Source organism: Amblyomma mixtum, chromosome 1 (assembly GCF_055824585.1).
Source record: "Amblyomma mixtum isolate Tamu chromosome 1, ASM5582458v1, whole genome shotgun sequence".
Lineage (NCBI taxonomy): Eukaryota > Metazoa > Arthropoda > Arachnida > Ixodida > Ixodidae > Amblyomma > Amblyomma mixtum.
Genome location: NC_143012.1, coordinates 68,952,098 through 68,974,677, shown reverse-complemented (window position 1 = coordinate 68,974,677; position 22,580 = coordinate 68,952,098). Strand labels below are relative to the sequence as shown.

The 22,580-nt window shown below is 47.7% G+C and overlaps 1 protein-coding gene across 1 annotated transcript in view; it reads left to right on the top strand.

Moving 5' to 3' along the window:
* The window catches only part of LOC149366650 (uncharacterized), a 35,968-nt gene extending 15,717 nt beyond the window's left edge, over positions 1-20,251 (top strand). Inside the window, exons 2-5 of the mRNA XM_089571558.1 lie at positions 703-785; positions 10,995-11,063; positions 19,279-19,385; positions 20,189-20,251. Of these exons, the coding sequence (XP_089427684.1) occupies positions 703-785; positions 10,995-11,063; positions 19,279-19,385; positions 20,189-20,251 (322 nt within the window). The remainder of the gene's footprint in view (positions 1-702; positions 786-10,994; positions 11,064-19,278; positions 19,386-20,188) is intronic.
* The last annotated feature ends 2,329 nt before the right edge of the window (positions 20,252-22,580 follow it).

Below are 22,580 nucleotides of genomic sequence, written 5' to 3'. Positions count from 1 at the left end.
CGTATGTTTCAGGAAATAGTGGTAGAAATATCATTAATGTGAACAGCAAAACGCAAGAGCACGAGCGCTCTGCCTTGTGTAACGCATAAGGTCACCATCATCATCAGCCTGGCTACACTCACTGCCGGCAAAGGCCTCTCCCACGTATCTGCAATTAACCCTGTCATTTGCTGCGGTCACCGTATCCGGACCCAGAATGTGTGCAGCGCTTGTTAGCACAAAAAAAAATGCCCTCTGTTACTAAAAAACTTGCGAAATCATTTTATTACTGAAAGCTTAAGGGTATCTTCGGTATATTGAGTAGGAGCAAATTTGTATGCGGAAGGTTGTCGAATGCTGTTTGAAACCCTAGAAAGAAAGCGTAAGTGGAAATGTTTTAGGCAAGGTTGAAGCTTACATTAAGATTAAAATTAAGTTGCTTAAAATAACGCCGAATTGATTGTCTGTCATCAGAATCACCTTTTAAAAGGTAAGGTTGGTTATGGTAAAAGAAAATAGTTTGACGATATGAGAATAAACGACGTGTTAAAGGCCGGTAGTGGAAACTGGGCGGCAGATTTTAGACGAAATTCGAATGCCTTTTTGGAGGGGGACTGGAATGGTCTTACCAAATTTCCAGTTATATCCAGGCATCCCTGATGACAGCGACTGTTGAAAGTGGTGACACAATATGACGCTTACAGTGCTCTTCGTATTTTCCAGTTGCCTGCTGGTTTGCTGCCTCAGTGTCATGTGTCCCTGCCCTCCAAGCCTCTCCTCCCAACACAACGTTTCCAGGTCCAAAGGTGAGGATCTCTACGTCGCGAAAAATTCTTTTGCTGTGGTGTATTGTCACTATCGTTACTAAGCCCAAAGCGAGGAATTTGCAAGAATGCAAGAAAACACGGGACAGAGGGCACGTTCGAAGCTACGGCGAATCGTTTTTATTGCCGCCGTTAACATTATTCGTTGCAAAATGTAAGCAAACCTGGCACGCACCAGCATCTTTTGCAAATATGTCCTCTCTAAACGTATGAGCACGCCCTTTCTTATAATGAACGTTTTTTTTTATTCACGTACACTAAAGGCCCCTTACGAGCATTACATAGGGCGATCCACAAAACAAAGTCATCGTAGTACATAAAAAAGTGAAATTTGAAATCTGAAAAGCATAAACAAATATGCGCTCCAATAAACAGGGAACATAAATGGATACAACAAGGGCTTGACAACACACACACACTCGTGGACCACAATGCTGGAGACAAAATATGGAGGCATAGCATCACAGCGGTCTTCGGCATCTGCGCAGGCCACACGTAGGGAGCCTAGATCAGGGCCACCCGTGCCCGTGGAGGCAGCAGCCAGCGCTGTGCCACCACCCACACAACAGGCTGCGCGGACCTCCAGGTCAGCCGAGGCCGCCCCCTACATGGAGAGGCCAAACACGAGAACAGCCGTGTGTTCTCCACGTTCGTCCTGTGCATCCTTGGATGCACTGGACACAAGTCAAGGCAGTCGTGTGCCGTTGACGTGGGAAGGATGGCGGGGCTCCTGAGATCAGCAAAAAAAAAAAAGTCCGAATTAGGGCATTCGAAAACACAACCTAGTTTTTTTCACTACCCACATAATACAAGGGGCTTTCGTACACTGGACTTGCAGGGTACTTCTACAGAAACTAAATGACATAAAAGACATACTAGCAACACGCGCACCTCTGGGCCTTGTGTTTACAAAATAAAAACTTAAGGCCGCCGCGGTGGCTCAGCGGTTATCATGGTTGAAAAACAGCGCACAAAAGACTAGACACAAGAGTAAAGGCGACGACAGGACAGCGCTTGTCCTGTCGTCGCCTTTACTCTTGTGTCTAGTCTTTTGTGCGCTGTTTTTCAACCATGAACCTATACCAACTCGCCTATACCAACCTATACCTATACCCAACTTAATGTTCTACTCAGCGGTTATGGTGCTCGGCTGCTGTCCCGAAAGACGCGGGTTCGATCCCGGCCCCGGCGGCTAGAATTTCTTTGGGGGAGAAATTCTAGAGGCCCGTGTACTGTGCGATGTCAGTGTACGTTAAAGAACCCCAGGTGGTCGAAATTTCCGGAGCCCTCCACTACGGCGTCTCTCATAGCCTTAGTCGCTTCGGGACGTTAAACCCCATAAACCAACCAACAAAAACTTAGGCTCTCAACAAGAAAACTTTCTCAAACACTATAAGGTGTTGACCCGCCGCGGTGGCTACGTGGTTAAGGCGATCGTCGACCGAGCCGGAGTACCCGGGTTCCAACTTGATCGCGGCGGAACGAAAAAGGGGCCTGTGTGCTGTGCGATGTCAGTGCACGTTAAAGAACCCCAGGGTGGGTTACTCCCCTAGCTTATCGTATTTACCAAAATTGTAGCCGAGACTCGGATTTCGCGCACCGATCTATCGTTTGGGCTCCAGGTCACCAAGGCGTCCACGGAAATGAGGCAGCCGACGCCGCCACCCGCGCGCTCTCTCTCCGGGCATTTCCCACGGGACCCGACGCCGACCAGGACTTCCATTTCAATCCGATTTACACTTTTAAGGAAATATGCGATTATTACAAATCCACGCACCAAACTCTTCCCACCCCATGCAAAGGGCTGGGGAAGGTCAACGAGCGGGTACTCCTGCGCCTGCTCACCAACACAATGTTGTGCCCGGCAATTCTACAGCATTTCGATCCTAAATTCGAGGGGCGGTGCTCACACTGTGGGGAGGTGTCTGACACCTACCACATGGTGTGGGCCTGCCAGCAGAACCCATCCCTACCCCCTATCCCGAACCCCACCCGAGAGGACTGGGAGGCGATCCTGTCCGGTTGCTGCACCCTCGAGGCCCAAAGGGCCTTAACGCAGCGCGCCCGGGCTGCGGCAAACGCCAATGGTGTGCCTGACTAGGCATCCCACCTAGTGGTTGTAAGGGCGTGACCCTTCAGGTCACGACGCCCAACACCTCTCTCTATGATTAATAAATGTTTTCACCACCACCACCACCCCCAGGAGGTCGAAATTATTCAGGATACCTGCACTACGGCACCACTTTCTTCCTTCACTCCAACCTTCTTCCCTTCCCTTATGGCGCTGTTCAGGTGTCCACCGAGAAGTGAGACAGGTACTGCGCCATTTCCTTAACTCAGAAAACCTATTTACCAATTTACTTCGGCCGCTACCGAAAACAGGCGAGCAAGATTTCGGGTGGCATTGCCATAATCTTTAAAAATGGAGTTGCAGCTCACGAGATAAGATTAAAACTAGATTAGGAGGTAGCCACCCTATGCTCATTTAAGATAACTACAGTATACTGCGTATATATAGACCCACATCTCAGAATAGCCATTCATGGCTTAGAACACCTTTTAAAGCGGCTACCAGAACCGTTTTTTATGGTCGGAGACATTTAACGCCCACTCCAGCTTTTTGAATAGTGACAAAACCGACACTAGAGGTCAACTGGTTGAGGATTTTATACTCTTCAATAAACCTTTGCGTACTAAACACAGGAAAGCCAACTTATTGTTCTCCTAACTCAGGAAAAATTAGCTGTATAGATTTATATTTCATTTCATCATCTTTTTTTTACGGATTTTGAATGGGGAGTCTTAGGCAACCAATATGAAAGCGACGATCTCGCCGTACTAATCATCCTAAACTCTTCCACTGAAGCCTTCCCAACAAAACCATGATGTTGGAAGCAAAAAGAAAACCAAAAAAGAAACAAAGCCTGGAGCACTTCTCGTAAGTATTGAACACAAGCGAATTTCACAAATTTTAAAAAAGGCGATAGCGAAAGCTCGATGTCTCCGTCATAGTGGCGAAAAATCTTCGAGGAAATTTTGCGTGTCTTCGAAAAACAAATCAACGACATCGAAACAAATGTGGAAAAAGGAAGAAAGTTACTGGCAGCCATTCTCCATTTAGAGTTCCCCTTCTGACAGCTGGCAGTACACAGACAAATAAGGAAGAGCAGGCTCACATTTCGAGTGAATTTTTTTCTGTAGTTTCCAGTTCATCGCACTGCACAGAATCATTTCGAAAAGACAATTACAGAGCAGAGAAGCAGAGACTGCCGACAAGTGAGAGTAGAAATGAACGTTATATAATTTAATTACACTTCAAGAAATCCAGAAAGTATATTCAGCTCGTAAACAGACTGCACTCGGCCAAGATTAAATACATTATCAAATGCTAGCCCATCATTCCGAACCTGCCGTAGAGGCACTTTTAAGGTTTTATAATAAAATTTTGGTATCGGAGAAATTTCCCCGAAGCCTGGAGAAAAGCTGTTATTGTACCGTTTCTTAAGCCCGAGCAGTCACCAACCCGTAGCTATTACCAGTTGCCTCGCGAAATCCTTTTGAAAGTGTCTTGAATATAAGATTAACTTTCCTCCGTCAATGCATCAGTGTGATTGTGGAAAGGGATACTACACTACAGATTACCTAGTTCGTTTTGAAAATACTGTCGGAGAAGCTTTCGTACACAAACAACACTGTCTTGCAGTCTTTTTCGATTTTGAGAAGGCATATGACACAACCTGGAGGTTCGGGATTCTTTAAGGCTTAGCTGAGTTTGGCATCCGTGGTGGAATGTTGAACTGCATAAAATAATTCTTGTATAAGCGTTCAATTAATGTCCTCCTGGACTTAACTTCTTCGAAGAATTTTATTAACGAAAATGTAGTACCTCAAGGGTGCATTTTAAGGGCAACTCTCTGTGTTGTAAATAAACTCTTAGTAAAATAATCTTGTGGTCCGTTATGTACTCAGTCAGCGTAGACAATCCCAGATAGCTGTGCATCGTCCAACATATCTACATGGCAAAGATAAATACAATTAACAATAAATAAACTGGCAACATGGGGCTGACATAAATGGCTTTCGATGTACCCCATAGAAAACAGTAGCCATTCTTTTCTCGCTTAAACCAGGCTTACAGGCAGATTCGGCCCTGCACCTCACCGAAACCGAGTTACACGTAGAGAATGAACCAAAATTTCTAGGCACAACATTTTACAGAAAATTCACTTTCCTGCATCACATAAACGCGTTGCGAAAGAAAGCTGCCAGATCACCTTACATACTCACAGTCCTCTCACGGAAACCCTGGGGTTCTGGCAGGGCAAGACTTCTACAAATTTACCTACGATCCTGGTTAGGCTATGGTTGCATAGTATACGTTAGTATAGTTTTAATTAGGCTGTCTAAACTAAACCCAGCGCCGCCGCGGTGGCTTAGTGGTTATGGCGCTCGCCTGCTGACCCGAAGGACGCGGGTTCGATCCCGGCCACGGCGGCTGAATTTCGATGGAGGAGAAAATTTAGGCTTGCGTATTTCAACTGGTTCATACAGGACGTCGGCTATAAACAGTCTTTATGCAGGAACCAACAAACCACCACTTACAAACAGAAGAACCATGCTCACGTGCTCATACAATCTAAAAATTCGTTCACTACCGAAACACAGCTGCGACCACGTAGTTACAAAGTGCCCATCTAGAACACTGTTTAACAACAAACCGCAAACCACCAGGCCAGTGCTCTTGCATTTTGAAGAGATGTGCCAACATCTCGGCGTACTGAACACATTACCTAGCTTTGCAGATAGACGAGGTTGTGTTTTTTCTGTCTTCGTCGTGGGATAAAAGTGCTCTAGTGGTTTCAAAACAAAGCTTATGTACTTCAATATCGATCAAACACGTAACCTTTATGCATGTTTGTCAGCCTCAGAGATCTTTGGGTGCTTTTTTCCTGTTTCATAAGGACGCTTGTACATGCGCGATTGGCCTGAGGCGGCGATACCTGCATTTTAGTTCTTGCTCTTTCTAACGTACAAGAGGTTTGTTTTTAGAAATCTTCGAATATCTTCGAATTAACTGCCAATTTCCTTCCAATTTCTAAACTACTCTCTTGACCTTCTCTACCACTCCTCTAGTCGTCGCTTTGCATAAATCTCTCGTCATTTGGCAGTAGTCAATCCTGGAGTGCGAAGTGCTTGATTCCCATGTGATTACGCCGTCACATTTCACTTCCATATTTACTATAATCATGCCACGCTGCTCACATGTGACCAACATCACTTGTCCGGTACAGACTGGGTATCTAGTTCTTCTATATGAGCGTTCATTTGCACAAGTACAGGGACCTCTCCTTCGACTCGCATTATTAGTTTGATATCTTCAGATGGACATTTGATCCAAGCTTTGTTTCCCGCCTCCCTGTTGCTTCCCATCCACAAGTACACTGCTCCTGGTAGTACTTCTTTGCCTGCAATAACGCATCTAACCCATGCAGTACGCGACCATAGGCGCGGGGCGAGACGCTCCCTCCTGATCATCTCATACCTCGCATCATAGAATGGAAAGGGGAGGATAAACACGTTCTACCCGCTTTACCGCGGCTGACACAGTTCAAAGCCGCGCGGAACCCACCCCGTGGTCGCGTACGCTACCGAGCGCTCGCCGACCACGGCGTGCCTTGCTCTGCGGGAACAAAGGAACGACACTCTGGCTGACACAAACAAGGCATTTATTGCTGCAACAACAATAACGCCAGCTAGCAACAAAATACACTGAGGAATCGAGGATGTCCGACTCACCAGCACGGTTACGAGCGAATGTTCGCCCACGGTAGGGCAGAGGGAATAACTCTGAGGCCGGACGAGACGAGCTGAGGGGAACATGTTTCCACACGAGGTCGCCCGCGGCGAAGAGCGGAGCGGCTCGCGAAACGTCCGCGAGCTATCCCGGTGCCGAGCAGAAGAGAGCCCGTCGCTCCCCGCGAGCGCGCAGCAAAACGCCATCTATGGCGCTGGTGTCGCTGCGACGCGAGCGCCCTCTTCTGTTAGCTAAAGTAACCAAACTGAGAAGAGTGCGTTGCGGGGGAGCTAACTACAGTTGGGGGTGCAATGCGGGAAAGCGAACCACGGGGAGGCGAGTGCATACCCACAATACGAAAAGTGAAACAGAGGATTTGGAGTGGATGACCGTGCATGGATATTATAAGAGGAGATGGCTAAGGGGAAAAAATGAAGGCGACGCGATAGCGCTAATGAGTTCATGCCAATATATGCAAAATTGGCCATTCTCAACTTTACGTCCATACGTCCCTAGGAGTCCTCCTACCACTCCTACCGCAATGATGCGGCGGTTAAGCAATGCGCCACTGCCCTGCGATGGTAGGTGCCGCCACCGGTGGGTCTTGTGCGACCATTTGTTGCTTTTCCCGTGCAACCTCTCGCGATCAATCATTAACTTAACACCACCTGCCAGTGTGGTGAGTTTGCTCACAATCCGGTGAGCAGGTTGTGATGACGCCACGAGGTCATGTGACCTAGGTTGGGTCTCCGGGGGTGGCTGCCCTACTCCACCTTGTTTATCGCTCACAACGCCGACAGCGCCGAATTCTCTCCAAAACGGGAGTCTTAACACTGTCCGGTTAAATAAAGCAAAAGTGGCGGGCAGCAGACGCGTGAAACCAGTGATATAGCATCTGCCATCGTGTGGTGCAACTCAGAGTTTCTTTTTATATTTCGCATTTACATCCAGTTAGCTCACATTATTAGCGCGAAATTTCTAATTTTCATTTTGTGCCCAAGCGCGTTTTCTCAAATTAAGAGCTCAGGAAGTAGCAAAACAAATAAAACAAAAAAAGATGCCCAGGCTTAGCGTGGTTAAGCTAAGAATGCGTTGCATATTGCGCGGTCTTTTTTTTTTGCTTGGCGGCACTCGATTTTCTCGGCAAGACGTCACGCGCCGGCGCAGCGCCCCTAGCGGGAGGAGCGGGAGTCAGGTGTTGGCTGCGGCCGCGCGAGTTGGGGCCCAGCTTTTCCTCCGGCTGTCGTGACGTCACGTCACGTGGTTGCGCTCAAGGTCAATCGTGGCTGCCCGGCCGCGCCCAAGGGCTGAACTGAGTGATTGCAATATGCAGTGCATAAAAACCAACCCAGTTGTTTTTTTGTCAAAGGCGGTACCTCCTGCCTAGTCCATTTTCCTGGAGTGCAAAGAAAGCCCGCGAAATTTCAAGAAACAAACGAACACATGACTGTGCTCTTTCTCTACCGTGTTCCGCCGCCCTCGACCCTGTTTTGAACGAACAAAGCGTGCACGCTAAGCCTGTTGTAGTCAGCTGTTGAGGCCGCTGTCAGCATCAGCCAGGAAGTACCACCCTGTCTTCGCCAGGAACATTTGCGGCGTTCGCCACTGAGAGGACATGGTAGTAGCGCTAAAAAACGGGGACGAGGGTAGTCAAAGACAGCACAGGTTGTCTTCGTCTACCCTTGTCCCTGTTTTTTTAGCGCTACTACTATGTCCTCTCAATCCAAACACCAACTAGCCCAGCTTTCTGCCTTAAATTCGCCACTGGCCACGATAATAAGTGGTATGCAGGCAGTTTAAAGCAGTCTAGACGAAGCTTTAGTTCAGTCATCATGGAGCGAAAAAGAAAAGCGTTGAAGTTATGCAGAAAGCGTTCCGGTCGGGGCCAGGGCACTGCGAGGTCTTGAATTCGAAAGGGCCTCACTCCCACTTTGCCGTGAAGGAAATTAGGATAAAAGCTGAGAAATCTAACCCCTACTTATAAGTAACAATGAATCGAATTTCATCACCGTGTTCCGACCGACGTTTCATTGCGCGCATTCCCCTATCTCGTGCAATCTTTGATTTAGCCGTTGTATGTTTGCCCTATACCTCTACCTACAGGGGCCCTCAGGTGGCCCACTTAGGTCACCTTACACAGTGACGTCACACAACGTGCCTATCTGTCTGTATTCAAACTGCCCTCCGTCGCAGGTGGCGGTTCAGGTGATGATTGGTCGCCAGAAATTGCTCGGGAAACACAAGCTCCACCGGTGGCAGCGCCTGTCGCCGCAGGGCAGTGGCGCATCACTTAACCGCTGCACCAGGAGTGGTATGTGGACTCCCAGCGATTTATGAATTTAGACTGGACAATGACCGATTCAGCTTACACGGGCATTAACTCTATCGCGTAAGTCCCATTTCGCTGATCTTTGTCTGAACGCTGCCTTGACCTTGAAAACGGAACCTCGAACCGAAAAGTGAGAACCGAAGTGCTAGCGCATCTAATTCACATATGGCTGATACGACTGATACGTTTTGCAGGCATGCTGGATGCATTCCTTCTTTGTTCAATAAGTGTTTCTTTCGATTTCTTGCGCGAACCACTTGGTGCTACGAATTCTCGGGGCACGGTAACTGTCGCGTATCCTGGACAGCAGTGAACCTTTTGCGCTTTTACTCTTTTAGTAATCGTCTCAGGAAATATTTAAGAAAAGAAAAAGACAGGGTGCCCGTAAGAGCAACGCGCTGCCAGGCTTAACGCCAATTCAAGGTGAATGAAAACGCTCTACATGCACAAAAGCAAAAAAAAAGAGTTTACACGGAAAAGCAGAGCACTAAGAAACAAAAACAAGAGGAACCCAAAGGCCCAACGCAGTCAGTCACAATCCCAGGCAGACAGTCAAAGCACGGAGTGCCGGCCGTGACGAAAATCAGGGAAGTAAAAACAAAATCAAAACAATCTCAATCAAAACCTTGCTGCCTCCTGCCCGATCAACACAAACTGAATTCCGTCGCATGTAGTACGGAAGAAAAAGAAAAAAGAACGCCGTCTATTCATCGGCAAGCAAGTCCGTGTTCGGGAATGTCAGGCCTTCTGGTCCCATCAAAATCAGCCGGCGCTTGGAAGGGCGTCAACCACAGCTTGTTTGAAAGGTATTAGGTGAAGTTTCATCCGATAACAGTGTTAAAAAGCATTACGGGTAGCGCCACCAATTTTAGTTCACTGGAAAGTGTGATCCTTTCTCAACTGGCGCCACTGCACTTGTGGTTGTTTTTAACAAGCAGGGCCATGAGAAGGTTACGCCCTTCACACGTAGTAAAAAATTTGTGCAGTCCGGACCATCCCCAGTGTCGTCGTCATCTGTTAGTTGTGGGCCTAGCTTTGCTTCTCCTGGGTCCCGTCTCGAAAGGCTGCTGCTATGATGTAACGAGGAGGGGCGGGCTCGAGGGAAGGAGATTGCAAGAAGTTTATTTTGCATATTTACAGGAGTACGTGAAATTCGCTCGCAAGACAAGCAAGCAGAATTGAGAAGGACCCGCATCTAACAACTGGTTGCCAGGGATTGGATCGACCATGTGACATGGTGCTGCTTCTTCGAGTGAGTGGTCCAAATTTGCTTGAGATTCGCCTCACTTCATGTTTTGAGGTGCGGCGATCTATTCCATAATGTGTCCGATCTGTTCATGAAGCGAACTCGGTTCGCTGATCGAGTGGAAATGAAGGAGGTTTTGCGAGTGCTATAAGCAAGTTCCATCTATTCAAGTTTCACCTATTGGGTAGCGAAATATCAGCGAGATGAGACAATTAGCAGATACGAGCGAAAAAAGAAAATGGAAAGGAACAAGAAAAGACAGCACACCCAGAAAAATACCTCTGCAGTTGCGTATGCGGAGCAGTTCTGCACAGTACGCTAACAAAAGGGAGAGCAAGTCCACGAATATGCTTCCTCTGGAAAAGCAGCGGTCTCGATAACCGAATTTTTCTTGTAAATTATCGTGAGCCTTTCCAAACGAAATCGATGATCTTGGTGAATTGCCGGCTTACTGCGTGACACGTCTTCCTGGCTAAATTTTTCTAATGAGCGATATGCCTTCGCTTAGTTCTGTTCTGGTGTGTTGTTTCGAGCAGGGGGGTAGGAGGTCCAGATTTGGTCGTTAATGCATGTAACTCCATAATTGAAATGGCCAGCTTTATAATGATGCATGTGTGCAGGACATGTGACCGACTGCATTAAAAAAAATTGCGCGTAGCCTGCTTGAATTCAGCTTACAGGCACTGTACCAATCGCATAGCTGGGGCCAGCGTCAGAAACAATCCTAGGTGTGTATTCCAGGGTTCACACTGACCCGTCTTCACAGTTCGCGGCTCAGCAAAGCTTCACAAACACCTATGACATGCTTTACACTCGTTTCAGGTTTCGACCGACCGATCAAAGACGCTGCCCGGTTTCAGGAAGGCGCAGGATCCGGTAACAGTGCAGCAGGTGAGTGTTGTTCGTCGCACATTACGTTTGTTAGCGTGATATTACCTGACATAACGTGCGAGAACGCTATGCGTTATGTTTTTTCATCCGACGTATGAGCCATGTGTCCATTGTCTATCTGAACTTAGGCCTAACTGCCTATTTGCTTCCAATTTTTAAACTACTCTCTTGAACGTCTCCCCCACTCCTCTATAGACGTCGCTTACTTGTTTCTACGCTTTGAACATTCAGCATATGTGTTGGCTATTCCTAAACCAAGTGCTTCGCGGATTCCTGCGGCGGCATCGTGCACTGAGGTTCGGAAGGTCTTACACTAGATAAGAATATGTTCCATCGTTTCCTTGCCTTGCATAAAGCAGTAGCAAACGTCATCGATGGTGTCGAAGTTTTGCCGGTAGCACTTCGTCCTCAAGCACTCAGCTCTGGCCTCGAAGATTGAACTAATTCTTACGGAATTATCAAAAAAGTGTTTGCTTTTCTCTTAGATTTAGTCGTCCTATAGAGCTCCAACGTCAGTTTATCCACCGTTTTGTTTTGCCAGTGAGTATCATACTTTCTGTATCAAGGTTGTCTTATATCTTCCCTTTGTCATTTGTATTCATTAGCCAACTAACTAGTTCTTCGTCTCCATATAGTATGGATTCCGCATCGGTATAAGTACCTGAAAATTCTTGCCACCCATCTCTTTTCATTCATGGGCCTCAACTGCGCCTTACTTTTTGCCTCACGAGCTTCGAATGTTGACCGCCCGATATGAGCTTGAACTGCTTCATGAGTTGCGTCTCTGTGTGCCCTCAAGACAGGCCTACATACTCTCCTCGGCTTTATTTCAAGCGCCGAGTTTATGGCAGATCCCAAGCACACCACAGCGTTTTCAAACGTGCAGATCGGCACCATGGCGCCTTTCCCCGAATAACTTTATATTTGACATACTTACAGAGCGCGCGGTTCTTCATGGCAGGTACTTTTCTGTCTGCTTTCTTCCTTGGTCTCGCATGTAGTCTCTGCCATAATTTATCCATATACCAAGGTACTTGTACGCCTTAACTATAGGCCACTCTAAGTTTGGTAACGTGATCTTAGCAGGCTTATCATTATAAAGCATGACTTCCGATTCTTCAGCACTAAATCTGCCCTAGAGCCTCCTCCGCTTTTCCACAAATGCCTGCCAATTCCTGAAGGCCTCTAGCGCCGTCTTCTAGAGGAACGATGTCCTCAGCATATATCAGCTGCGTTATGCGACTTGCCTTCGGTCGCCTCATCACCGCCGTGACCCAGTAAACACTAATCCGCTTCTTTTCATCTTCCGTTCAATTTTCCTGATGTCTAGCATAAATAGATGTGGCGATAAAAGACATCCTTGCTTAAGTCCCTTTTTAACTGCAACTCTTCCTGCACCTTCCATTTCCTGTCAACTTAAAGGGACACTGAGGAGAGCACTATTAATATATTTTTTATAGCAAAATCCGATAGTTCGGCATGTCATGGCTTTGTTGCCACTTCGCCGGCAGCGAAAAATGCATTTATTTCTAAGAAATTTGGATTCGAAGTTGAAAAGGTTTTTCCCGCCGCTGCGATTCAAACTTGGGATTCGGCTATGACGACAGAGGACTAAGTGACGTGAAACATGACGTGATGCAGACTCCGTGATTTCTGGCTGCCAGCAGTGCGGCCTAGCAGCAGCCGAAAAGAAAGGTACCGCCGGCCGCACGTTGAAGGCATCTATCGGCTATTGCGGCCATCGCTACAGTCGCTTCGCTTACGTTTGCACCGGCGTTTTGCGAGCGTTACGATGGATCTCGTTCTCGAAGTCGTCAACGAAGTTCTCGCAAATAGACACCTTTAGCATACCGTGTACCTTGATACCGCTAGCGGAATACCGGGAGCCCGCCTAACGCCGGCGAGCAGGCGCTGATTGGTCCCGATGCTTCAGGCGAGCGCGTAGCTGCCCGGCACGTGGCGCCATCTGGCGACGTCAAGGAGATTTGCGCATGCATTGGCTGCGCCTCAGTGATTTGTGCTTCTCGTGTCCTAGCGTTGCTAGAACCATTGGTTCCAGCAACACTGTTTTGTTATATGACGTCATGACGCTTGTACTTGCGAGTTTGGCCTGTGGCGGCGATACCTGTATTTTGGTTCTTGCTCTTTTCTACGTTACAAGAGCTTTGTTGTCAGTATGAGTGGCATTTTTGTAATCAGGAGCTGGTATTCTGTCGATACAAGCCAACTTCAATTTCTCCTCAGTGTCCCTTTAAAACTAGCGGTTTCTCCTTGTTAATAAAAAATGGCTGTGGCTTAGCTTGGTTAAGCCTGGTAATTGCGAAGCAATACGATAGGTTCTGACGTTGTTTCTACCGAAGACGTTGACCGTTTTCGTCGGGCTGCATATTGAGCACGCCGCTTGGAAAGTCGTTCTTCTGCCGTCTCCGTAGCTCGCTGATGCTTCCTCTTTGCATTCTGCCGAAGTATCTTGCTTGTTTGAGGCGGCATCTGACAGGCTTGACAAGAGGAGCGAACCGGCGTTGGTGCCTACCAGCCTCGCACTGCGACGGCGCGAGATGGGGCTCCGTTTTTAAGCAGATGGTATGACGTCACTCCGCGCGCGGCGCCCCTGGTGAGAGGAGCGAGAGTTAGGCCGCCGTTGGTGCCTACCAGCCTCGCGCTGCGACGGCGCGAGATGGGGCCCCGTTTTTACATAGATGGTATGACGTCATGCCAAAGGTCAAGTGGTGCCTACCACCGCCTCGCGCTGGAACGGGCTGAGGTGGTAGCTAAAGTAGTATTGCTTCGCAATAATATACCTACTCTCTTAGTCCAAAAATTTCTACAACAGAGTGTAATTTACGTTGTCTGAAATGCAATCCGCAGTGGTCGTTCTACAGTTGAAGCAATTTCGATGCGTTCGGTGGCTGCGAACAAGTGGTCATATGAATCCCTTCTACAGTCATCCCAAACCCTCGGCATCTTCAGTGCATCCTTGTAGCTGATCCTTGAAGGCTTGCATCACTATTCGATACAATACCGACGTCAGCGTTAGAGATCTGTAAAATTCTATGTGATCTTCACCATTGCTATTGTATATCAGGTCCATCCTACTCTCTCGACAGCTTGCTGGGATTTCTTTAGTTCTCAATACGTCAGTTAAAGCTGCAATGAAAGATAGCCGCAGCTGGCTCAGGACATTGGAATTGGAGAGATATGGGAGAGGTGTTTGCGCTTTAGTAGGCGTAATCAGGATGATAATAGTGGTGATGATGACAAAGTGTTTTTTTTTTTTTTACCAAGCAATGGAATTAGTCTAATTGGCATTTTGCCCAAGCCTGTTTCTGTATGCAAAGCGGCCCTTTTCTGCACTTTTCTGCAGCCTAACTTGTCTATGGCACGTCAACCCCCCCCCCCCCCCCTCCCCCTACGAATAATCTCGTATTATCGGCTCCGAAACTATTTATTCCTTCCTCGTCTATTATTGTTACATTCAGCCTTTTACATAAATCTCCCGTCACCTTGCAGTTGGAGTGGGAAGCGCATGATTCCCAAGTGATTACGCTGCCACATTTCACTTCCATATTTACTATAACAATGCCATGCTGCTCACACATGGCCAACATCATCTATCCGGTACAATCTGGGCATCTAGGTCTTCTACATGAGCCTGCATATACACAAGTGAGGAACCTCTCCTTCGACTCGCATTGTTAGTTTGATATATTCCAATAGACATTTCACCCAAGCTTCGTTTCTCGCCTTCCTGTTGCTTTCCATTCGCAAGAACACTGCTCCCGATAGAACTTGTTCGCCTGCAATATTGCATTTAACCCACGCATGTTCGCGAACCGTGCAGTACGCTACCATAGGTGCGCGGAGAGACGCTCCCTCCTAGCCTGCACGTACTGGTGCCGTCGAAAGTAAATGGAAGGCAATATTCACGAAAAAAATTTAATCATTGGCCCCCCCAATTCATGCATCCTTGAATACATATGCGGAGCCTAATTGTGATTTTGAGAATTTCACTATGCACCAACAAGCATGAACCATTATGCTTTAGATTTAAAGAAATTAAATTTTTTTGACAAAGTCGCCTTCCATTTACTTTTGACTGCGAGTGTACTACCTCGCATCTTAGAATGGTAGACAGGAAAAGTGGAAGAGAGGATGACCGGGCATGGAGAATATAGGAGGCGATACAAGGGTAGGGCAAAATAACGTTAATGAGTTCACGCCCATGTAATCAAAATTGGTCATTCCCAACTTTACATTCGTGTGTCCATCGGAGTCCTCATAGCACTCCCGGCGCAGTGGTGCAGCGGTTAAGCAATGCGCCACTACCCTGCGATTGCAGGTGCTACCATCGGTTGCTCCTCTCGTTTAACCTCTCGCGATAGATCCTTAGTTTAACTCCACCTGCCAGGGTGCTCAGTTTGCTCACAATCCGGTGAGCAGGTTGTGATGACGCCACATGGTCACGTGACCTAGGTTGCTTCTCCGGGGGTGGCCGCCTGGGCCACGCTATGTATCGCTTGCAACGTCGACAGCGCCGGACTGTCTGCACAACGGGAGTCCTAACGCTATCGCTGTAAAACAGCCCAAGTGTTGCGCCGCAGACGCGTGAAACCAAAGACATATAGTTTGCCATCGTGTGGCCCAGCTCAGAGTATCTCGTTATATTGCGCATAAACAGTCGGTCAGCTCATATTATTTATGCCAAATTTTTAATAGTCATTTTGCGCCTAAGCGCTGCTTTCTCAAATTCAGAGATCGAGAAGTAACAGAAGTGCTACGCTATGCGGCCAGAAAACAAACCCTGTTTCTTTTTTTTTGCAAAGATGGCACCTTCTGCGTAGTCCATTTTCCCGGCATACAAAGAAAGGCTGTGAAATATGAAGAAAAAACGAACACGTCAACGTACTCTTTCTCTACCGTGTTCTACCGCCCTCGACCCTGTATTGAACGAACAAAGCGTGCGCGCTACGCGTTCTGAAATGAGCGGTCAACTTCGGCCTGAAAGTACCTCTGTGCCTTCGTCCGGAACATTTAAAGCGTTCGCCACTGACCCCGATAATAAGCGATATGCAGGCAGATTAAAGCCAGTCGAGAAGCTTTTATTCGGCCATCGTAGAGCCAGAAAAAAAAAGTGTTCAAGTCAGGCAGAAAGCGTTCCGGGAAGGCCAGGGCACTTGGAAGTCTTGAACCCAACAGGGCTTCACTCCCACACCACCGTGAAGGAAGACTCTGAAGGAAATTAGAATAAAAAATGAGAAGTTCAACGGCTAAGCATAAGTAACAATGGTTCAAAATTCATCAACGTCTTCGGAACGACGTTTCATTGCACGGTTTCCTCTATAACGTGCAATCTTAGTTTTCGCCGGGCCGCCGCGGTGGCTCAGTGGTTATGGTGCTCGGCTGCTGACCCGAAAGACGCGGGTTCGATTCCGGCCGCGGCGGTTGAATTTCTTTGGAGGAGAAATTCGAGGCCCCTGTACTGTGCGATGTCCGTGCACGTTAAAGAACCCCAGGTGGTCGAAGTTATTCCGGAGCCCTCCACTACGGCGTCTCTCATAGCCTTAGTCGCTTTGGGACGTTAAACCCCATAACCTAACCTAACCTAGCTTTCGCCGATGTTTGTCCGAAACCTCTCCCTAGGTCGGCTCTCAGTTGGCAGGTGTGCCACTTAGGTCAACCCAACGTGCCCATCGGACTGTAAGTAAACTGCCCTCTGTGGCAGGTGGCAGCACCTGTCGCCGCAGGGCATCGCCTAACTGCTGCACCATTGCGCCAGGAGTGACATGTGGACTCCCAGCGATCTATGAATCTAAAGTAGACAATGACCAATGCAGGTTACACAGGAGTTAACGCTATCGGGTCATACCCTTAAGGCGGAGCGGAAGTCTGATTTCACCTATTTTTGTCGGAACCTGCTTGGGCCTTGAAAACGGAGCCTCGAACGAAAAAATTCGCTGTGGCTTAGCTTGGTTAAGCCCGGTAATTACGAAAGCAATATTCGTACTATGGGGTCACTCGCGTGCAGCCGGCCGTGAAGGCGCGCTTCCGTGCCAGCTATGCGCGGGCGATCTCGTGTCCCCAACCCGTGGCGCAAAGTCACAGCCACGGCGGGTTCGGACGAAGTAGGCAACGAACAGAGTACGCTAGGAAAACCGTTTATTAACCTAGCGCAAGGCAAAGCACACTGCGGAAGAATGTTCTATCCGATAATAGATGGTTCAGCAGCTTACCAGGTCGTCGTCGACCGGCGTAGGATAGTCCGGGCAGGCGCGGGCAGAGCGGCCGTAGCACCGCGGCGAGGCTCGAGAGCCTTTGTTCCCGCGCGAGCTCTCCTTAAACCCCTCCGACATTGCCTCCCCCTTGAGCAACTGGTTGCAATCAAGAGGAGTCGTTCACCCCTTCCCTAAGACGCCAGAGCGTAGGCGTGACGTCACGTCCGAGCTAGGAGTGAGGAGAATGGCCGGGTGCCCCCTCTCCCCACAACCGGCGGCGCGGGGGCGATGAAGGATATTTGTATATCCCACAGTACCTACGCCATGGTTCAGCTGATAGTGTAGCTGGTGGTGGTGCTTGTGGTTATGCAATCCAATCCAATCTAATGCAATCAAGGTCAATGGTGGTCACCGCCGCGGCACGGCAGAGGCGTGAAAGTGCAAGTAGTATTGCTTTCGCAATAAAAAAGAGAAGTGAAAACCGAAGTGCTAGCGCATCTAGTTATCATATGGCTGACATCGTTTGCATGCATGCAAGATGCATTCTTCTTCTTGGGCTTCTTGCATGAAATGATGCTACCAATTTTCGGTGCACGGGTGGCTGTAAAGAAGCCGAGGCATGGTAACTGTCGCCTATCCTGGACAACAGTGAGCCTTCTACTCGTTTACCCTAGTGGTCCTCTAAGAATTATATAAAAAAACATAAAGGAAAGAGAGAGGGTACCCGTGCCAGCAACGCTTTGCCAGGCTTAAAGGGAAGCTGAAACGTTTTTTTGAGAATTCGAGGTTATTCAAGAATTCGAATCTATCAAGTTTCTAGATAAAACATGCAAAGTATTTTTGCACTAGCATTTAAAATGGTGACATAATCGTCGATTAAAACCGCGACGATGTTTAGGCTTCTCCTCACTACTTTGGAGGAGTGCGAGGAAACTCGGCAGTGACGTCATTGTTGCCGCAATTTCAGATGTCCGCTGCATTCGCCTGCATGCTGCTGTGCGTCGTCAGATGGTGCCAAACAATGCATCGTGAGCTTCACCTTCGATGGCGTCGGTTTTCTTCCATGGAATAGCCGTTTCTTCGCTGGAAACGTAGTGCCGTCATACGTGACGTCATTATCGGGGCCTCTGCCCATCGCTGCGCACTTCAGAGAAGCTGAACGCCGACAACGACTTTATTCGGCGATTACGCCACCATTTCAAATGCTAGAGCAAAACGATTTAGCAGGCTTTACCAGCTCATTTCGTACATTGGGCAGCATTAAACTCATCGAATTCTAAAACCGCTTCAGTTGTCCTTTAACGCCATTTCAAGAGAATTGAAAAAGGTCTAGATGCACAAAAGGAAAAAAAAAACAATTTAGAGGAAAAAGCAGGGCAGTAAGAAACAAAAACAAAAGTAAAGCAGGAGGAACCCAAAAGTACAGCACAGTCAGTCAAAACACAGAGTGCACGCCTTGACGAATATCAGGGAAGTGAAAACAAAATCAAACCACGACAATGAAAACCTTGCATCCTCCGTCCCGATCAACACAAACCGAATTCGATCGCTTGGCGTACGGAAGAAAAAGAAAACAACGCCGTCTATTCATCGGCAAGCCAGTCCATGCACGGGAAATGCCAAAGCTTCTGGTTCCATTAAAATCAGCCAGAGCTTGCAAGGGCGACATGCAGTGCTTGTTCGAAAGGTATTAGGGGAAGTTTCACCTGGTGACGGTGCGTTGTTTAAAAAAAAAAAAACATCACGGATAGAGCCACCGATTTTAGTTTAGTAGAAAGTGTGATCCTTTCTCAACTAGCGCCACTGAACTCGTTGCTATCTTTAAGAGGAAAGGTCCCTAGCGTCGTCGTCATCTGTTATTTGTGGGCCTTTGCTTCGTCTGGGTCGTCTCGACCAGGTCGAGGGTCAGGGGTCCAGTATCGAAAGGCTGCCGCTGTGATGTAACGAGAAGGGACGGGCTGTAGGGGAGGACATTACAGGGGGTTTATTGTACATATTTGCAGGGTTACATGAAGTTCGCTGGCATGGCAACCAAGGAGGAATCAGCACCCACAACAACCAACTGGTTACCAGGGGTTGGATCGACTGCGACATGGTGTTGCTCAGTTGGGTGAGTGGTTTAACTTTGCTTGAGATTCGCTGCGCTTCAAATTTTCAGTTATTAAATTTGAACTGCTGTGAACTAGTAGCTGTTCGGTTAGGTGCGTGTGTTAACCTCACGAGTTTGACAGCAGAGCCGAGGTTCATCATCAGCCTGACTACACCCACTGCAGGGCAAAGGCCTCTCCCATGTCTCTCCAATTAACCCTGTCCTTTGTCAGTTGCCGCCACTGTATCCCCGCAAACTTCTTAATCTCATCCGCCCACCTAACTTTCTGCCGTCCCCTGCTACGTTTGCTTTCTCTTGGAATCCACTCCGTTACCATTAAGGACCAGCGGTTATCTTGCCTTCGCATTACATGCCCTGCCCAAGCCCATTTCTTCTTCTTGATTTCAACTAAGATGTCATTAACCCGCGTTTGTTCCCTCACCCACTCCGCCCTCTTCCGATCTCTTAACGTTACACCTATCATTTTCCTTTCCATAGCTCGCTGCGTTGTTCTTAACTTAAGCTGAACCCTCTTTGTTAGCCTCCACGTTTCTGACCCATAGGTGAGTACCGGTAGGATACAGCTGTTGTATACTTTTCTCTTCAGGGATATTGGTAAGCTACCATTCATGAGCCGAGGTTAGGAGCAGCTAGCTAGCACTAATCCCATGAGATGGCGAGAGGCAGATTTGTTTGCGCTGTGCGAGGAGTTTGGTGTTGTAGTACAGGATAAGAAGGAGAAGTCTGATATTCGCAAATCTCTCCTGGAAACTGCTGGCGAATAAAGTACCAGTTTTCTGTGCGAACTCTTGAAACCTTAGCAGGAAAGGAAGCTGGCGGCAGTCACAGAGGAGCAGGAACTGGAAAAAAATGCAGCTGGAAGTTGAGACGCTACGAGGCGCGGTCCAGTATGGGGGAGGCGGAACCTCGGAAAAAGGAACGAGCGGGAAAGTAGAGTACAAAGTACAATGACGAGAAGAAGCGCTACAGGCATAGCACGAGCGTAGATCGGCAAAAGTTGACCGGACAATTCGCGAAAGAAATTTATGTGCACACGCTCAGCTACAAGTGTTGAAAAGAGGCGAAAACACCGTAAAATTTCAGGACAATACTGAATGTATCTGTGAGACCAGAATTGGGCACACACACGGGGTGCTACATGCTAGTGGCGCCTGAGGCCGTTGATGTCGTGCTGAGCCTACCAGATATGGATCACTGGAGAATTCTGAAGAGAGCTCTATTTCGGCAAATAAGAGTTAGGAATGCTTGCCTAAATGCAACAGGCGCTTCACTGGCAGAGTGAAGGAATCAGTTAAGTGCGACGATGCGGCCTCTGTCCAGAGAATACCCGCCAAGGTTCTGACTGTCGCCAAATTTAAATGCCGCGATGCTGCAAAGGAGAAATCGGTACGGATGGAAAAGGAATGCCACAACTCTAGAGAGACCGCTGCGACACCAGCATAGAGGACCCAGTGCGGGAGGTAGGAGTTAGAATACAATATGGATGCATAGTATATGCTTGAGCCAGAACATCCTACCTGAAACGATTAGATGTTGTTCGTAGTATTGGACTGCGCCAATTTATCTGGAGCACACAGAACATCGTCGGAGCTGACAAGCCCACTCTAGAGGATAGAACAATGTCATTTACATGAACATGCGTCCTAAAAATCCGTGCCCTTCCGAAACAACTGTGTCATTATATTGTCACCAAGTGTGCATCTGTAAATTGTTCAACAAAAAACCACACTTTATCAGGCCATAAATACTCCGCTTTGAAGATCAATGCAAACAGTTCAATAGAACATTGCACGAAAACATCAATATTTGCCACCATGGTAAAGCCTCCGTTCAGTGCGTGACTTCACATTGCCACATTTACACAAAAAGCAAACGCCACGTTAGAAAAATATGACACCTACAGTCGATTTTACACTGAAGGCTCAAAAATAAAAAGTCGTGTTGGAAGTGTAGTAATTCAAGGAAAAAGTGAAGCCACTTCCACAGTGCGCATCAGTTTTTACTGTCAAGTGGTGGGCCATCTTTGCAGCTGTACAGAATAGTGAAAGATAACATCAAAAATAGCATCAGCTACGCGTATTCCCTAAGTATGCTCAAAGGACTGCGCTTTAGAAATGCTGCCGAACCCATAGCGATGTCGGCGCTGCACAAGCACAATTAGGTCAAATACAACACGGGAACATACCGCGTATCAATAGCTTGAAATCAATGCATAGCAAACTCAGAAACAAGTGGCAGGCTGCATGGGAAGGATTTGTAAACAACAAATTGCGTTCTTTAGAGCCCATTCTTGGAGATGTTTGTAGGTGATGCGGACCGATAGTCACTTGAACGACTGCGGAAGTTTACAAACATAACATACGCTACGAAGGTATGATCTCATGCTGAGCAAACACGCAATGCGATTTTGCGAAACCCAACCAGTTCGTTGCTGTTTACGAACAGACCGTCTCAAAGCCCACCTTCACCCGTTAGATTCGCCACACTTGTCCAAGACACGAACATAACATTCTCCAGTGTTCTGGTGACTTCTTCCAAAGATATAATTGCCACCTGGGGAGGGCGTCCAGTTCACTGCGACACATTTTTGGGAGGTTGGCAAGCATGGGTCGCCATTTGGCATAGAACAACACTTCATGTCTCCACAAGCAAAATATCAGTGCACAGAGTTTTACACTGATGCCTCCAAGACTTCTTCATATTCATGTGCAGTTCATAGCTGAATTTTTCCGAAACAGAAACAATGAACAGGCGCATAGGCATATTTACTGCAGACTGTGATGGTACCCGGTTGGCTGTTAGATCCATCGTGCAAAAGAAAATTCCAACCGCTGTTATTTACTCAGATTTCTGAAGTGTGGTTATGGTCCTGTCCTTTGGGAAACCATATAAAACCACTACAAGCGATTCCGTCTTTAAATGCTTTATGTCTGCACGCACATTCAACCTTAAAATTACTCATTTTTGAAACAGCGCAACAAAGACGGGACGTGGAAACTGAGGGGTAAAGACAAACAGGCGCTGTTTGTCTTTACCCCTCAGTTTCCACGTCCCGTCTTTGTTGCGCTGTTTCAAAAATGAATACGTACCAACTTGCCCAAATTTCTGCGTTACTTAAAATTACTGTATGTTAGGTGCCAGGTCACTGCAGAATAGACGGAAGTGACAAATCGCATGGGCTTGCTGGCAGGAGGT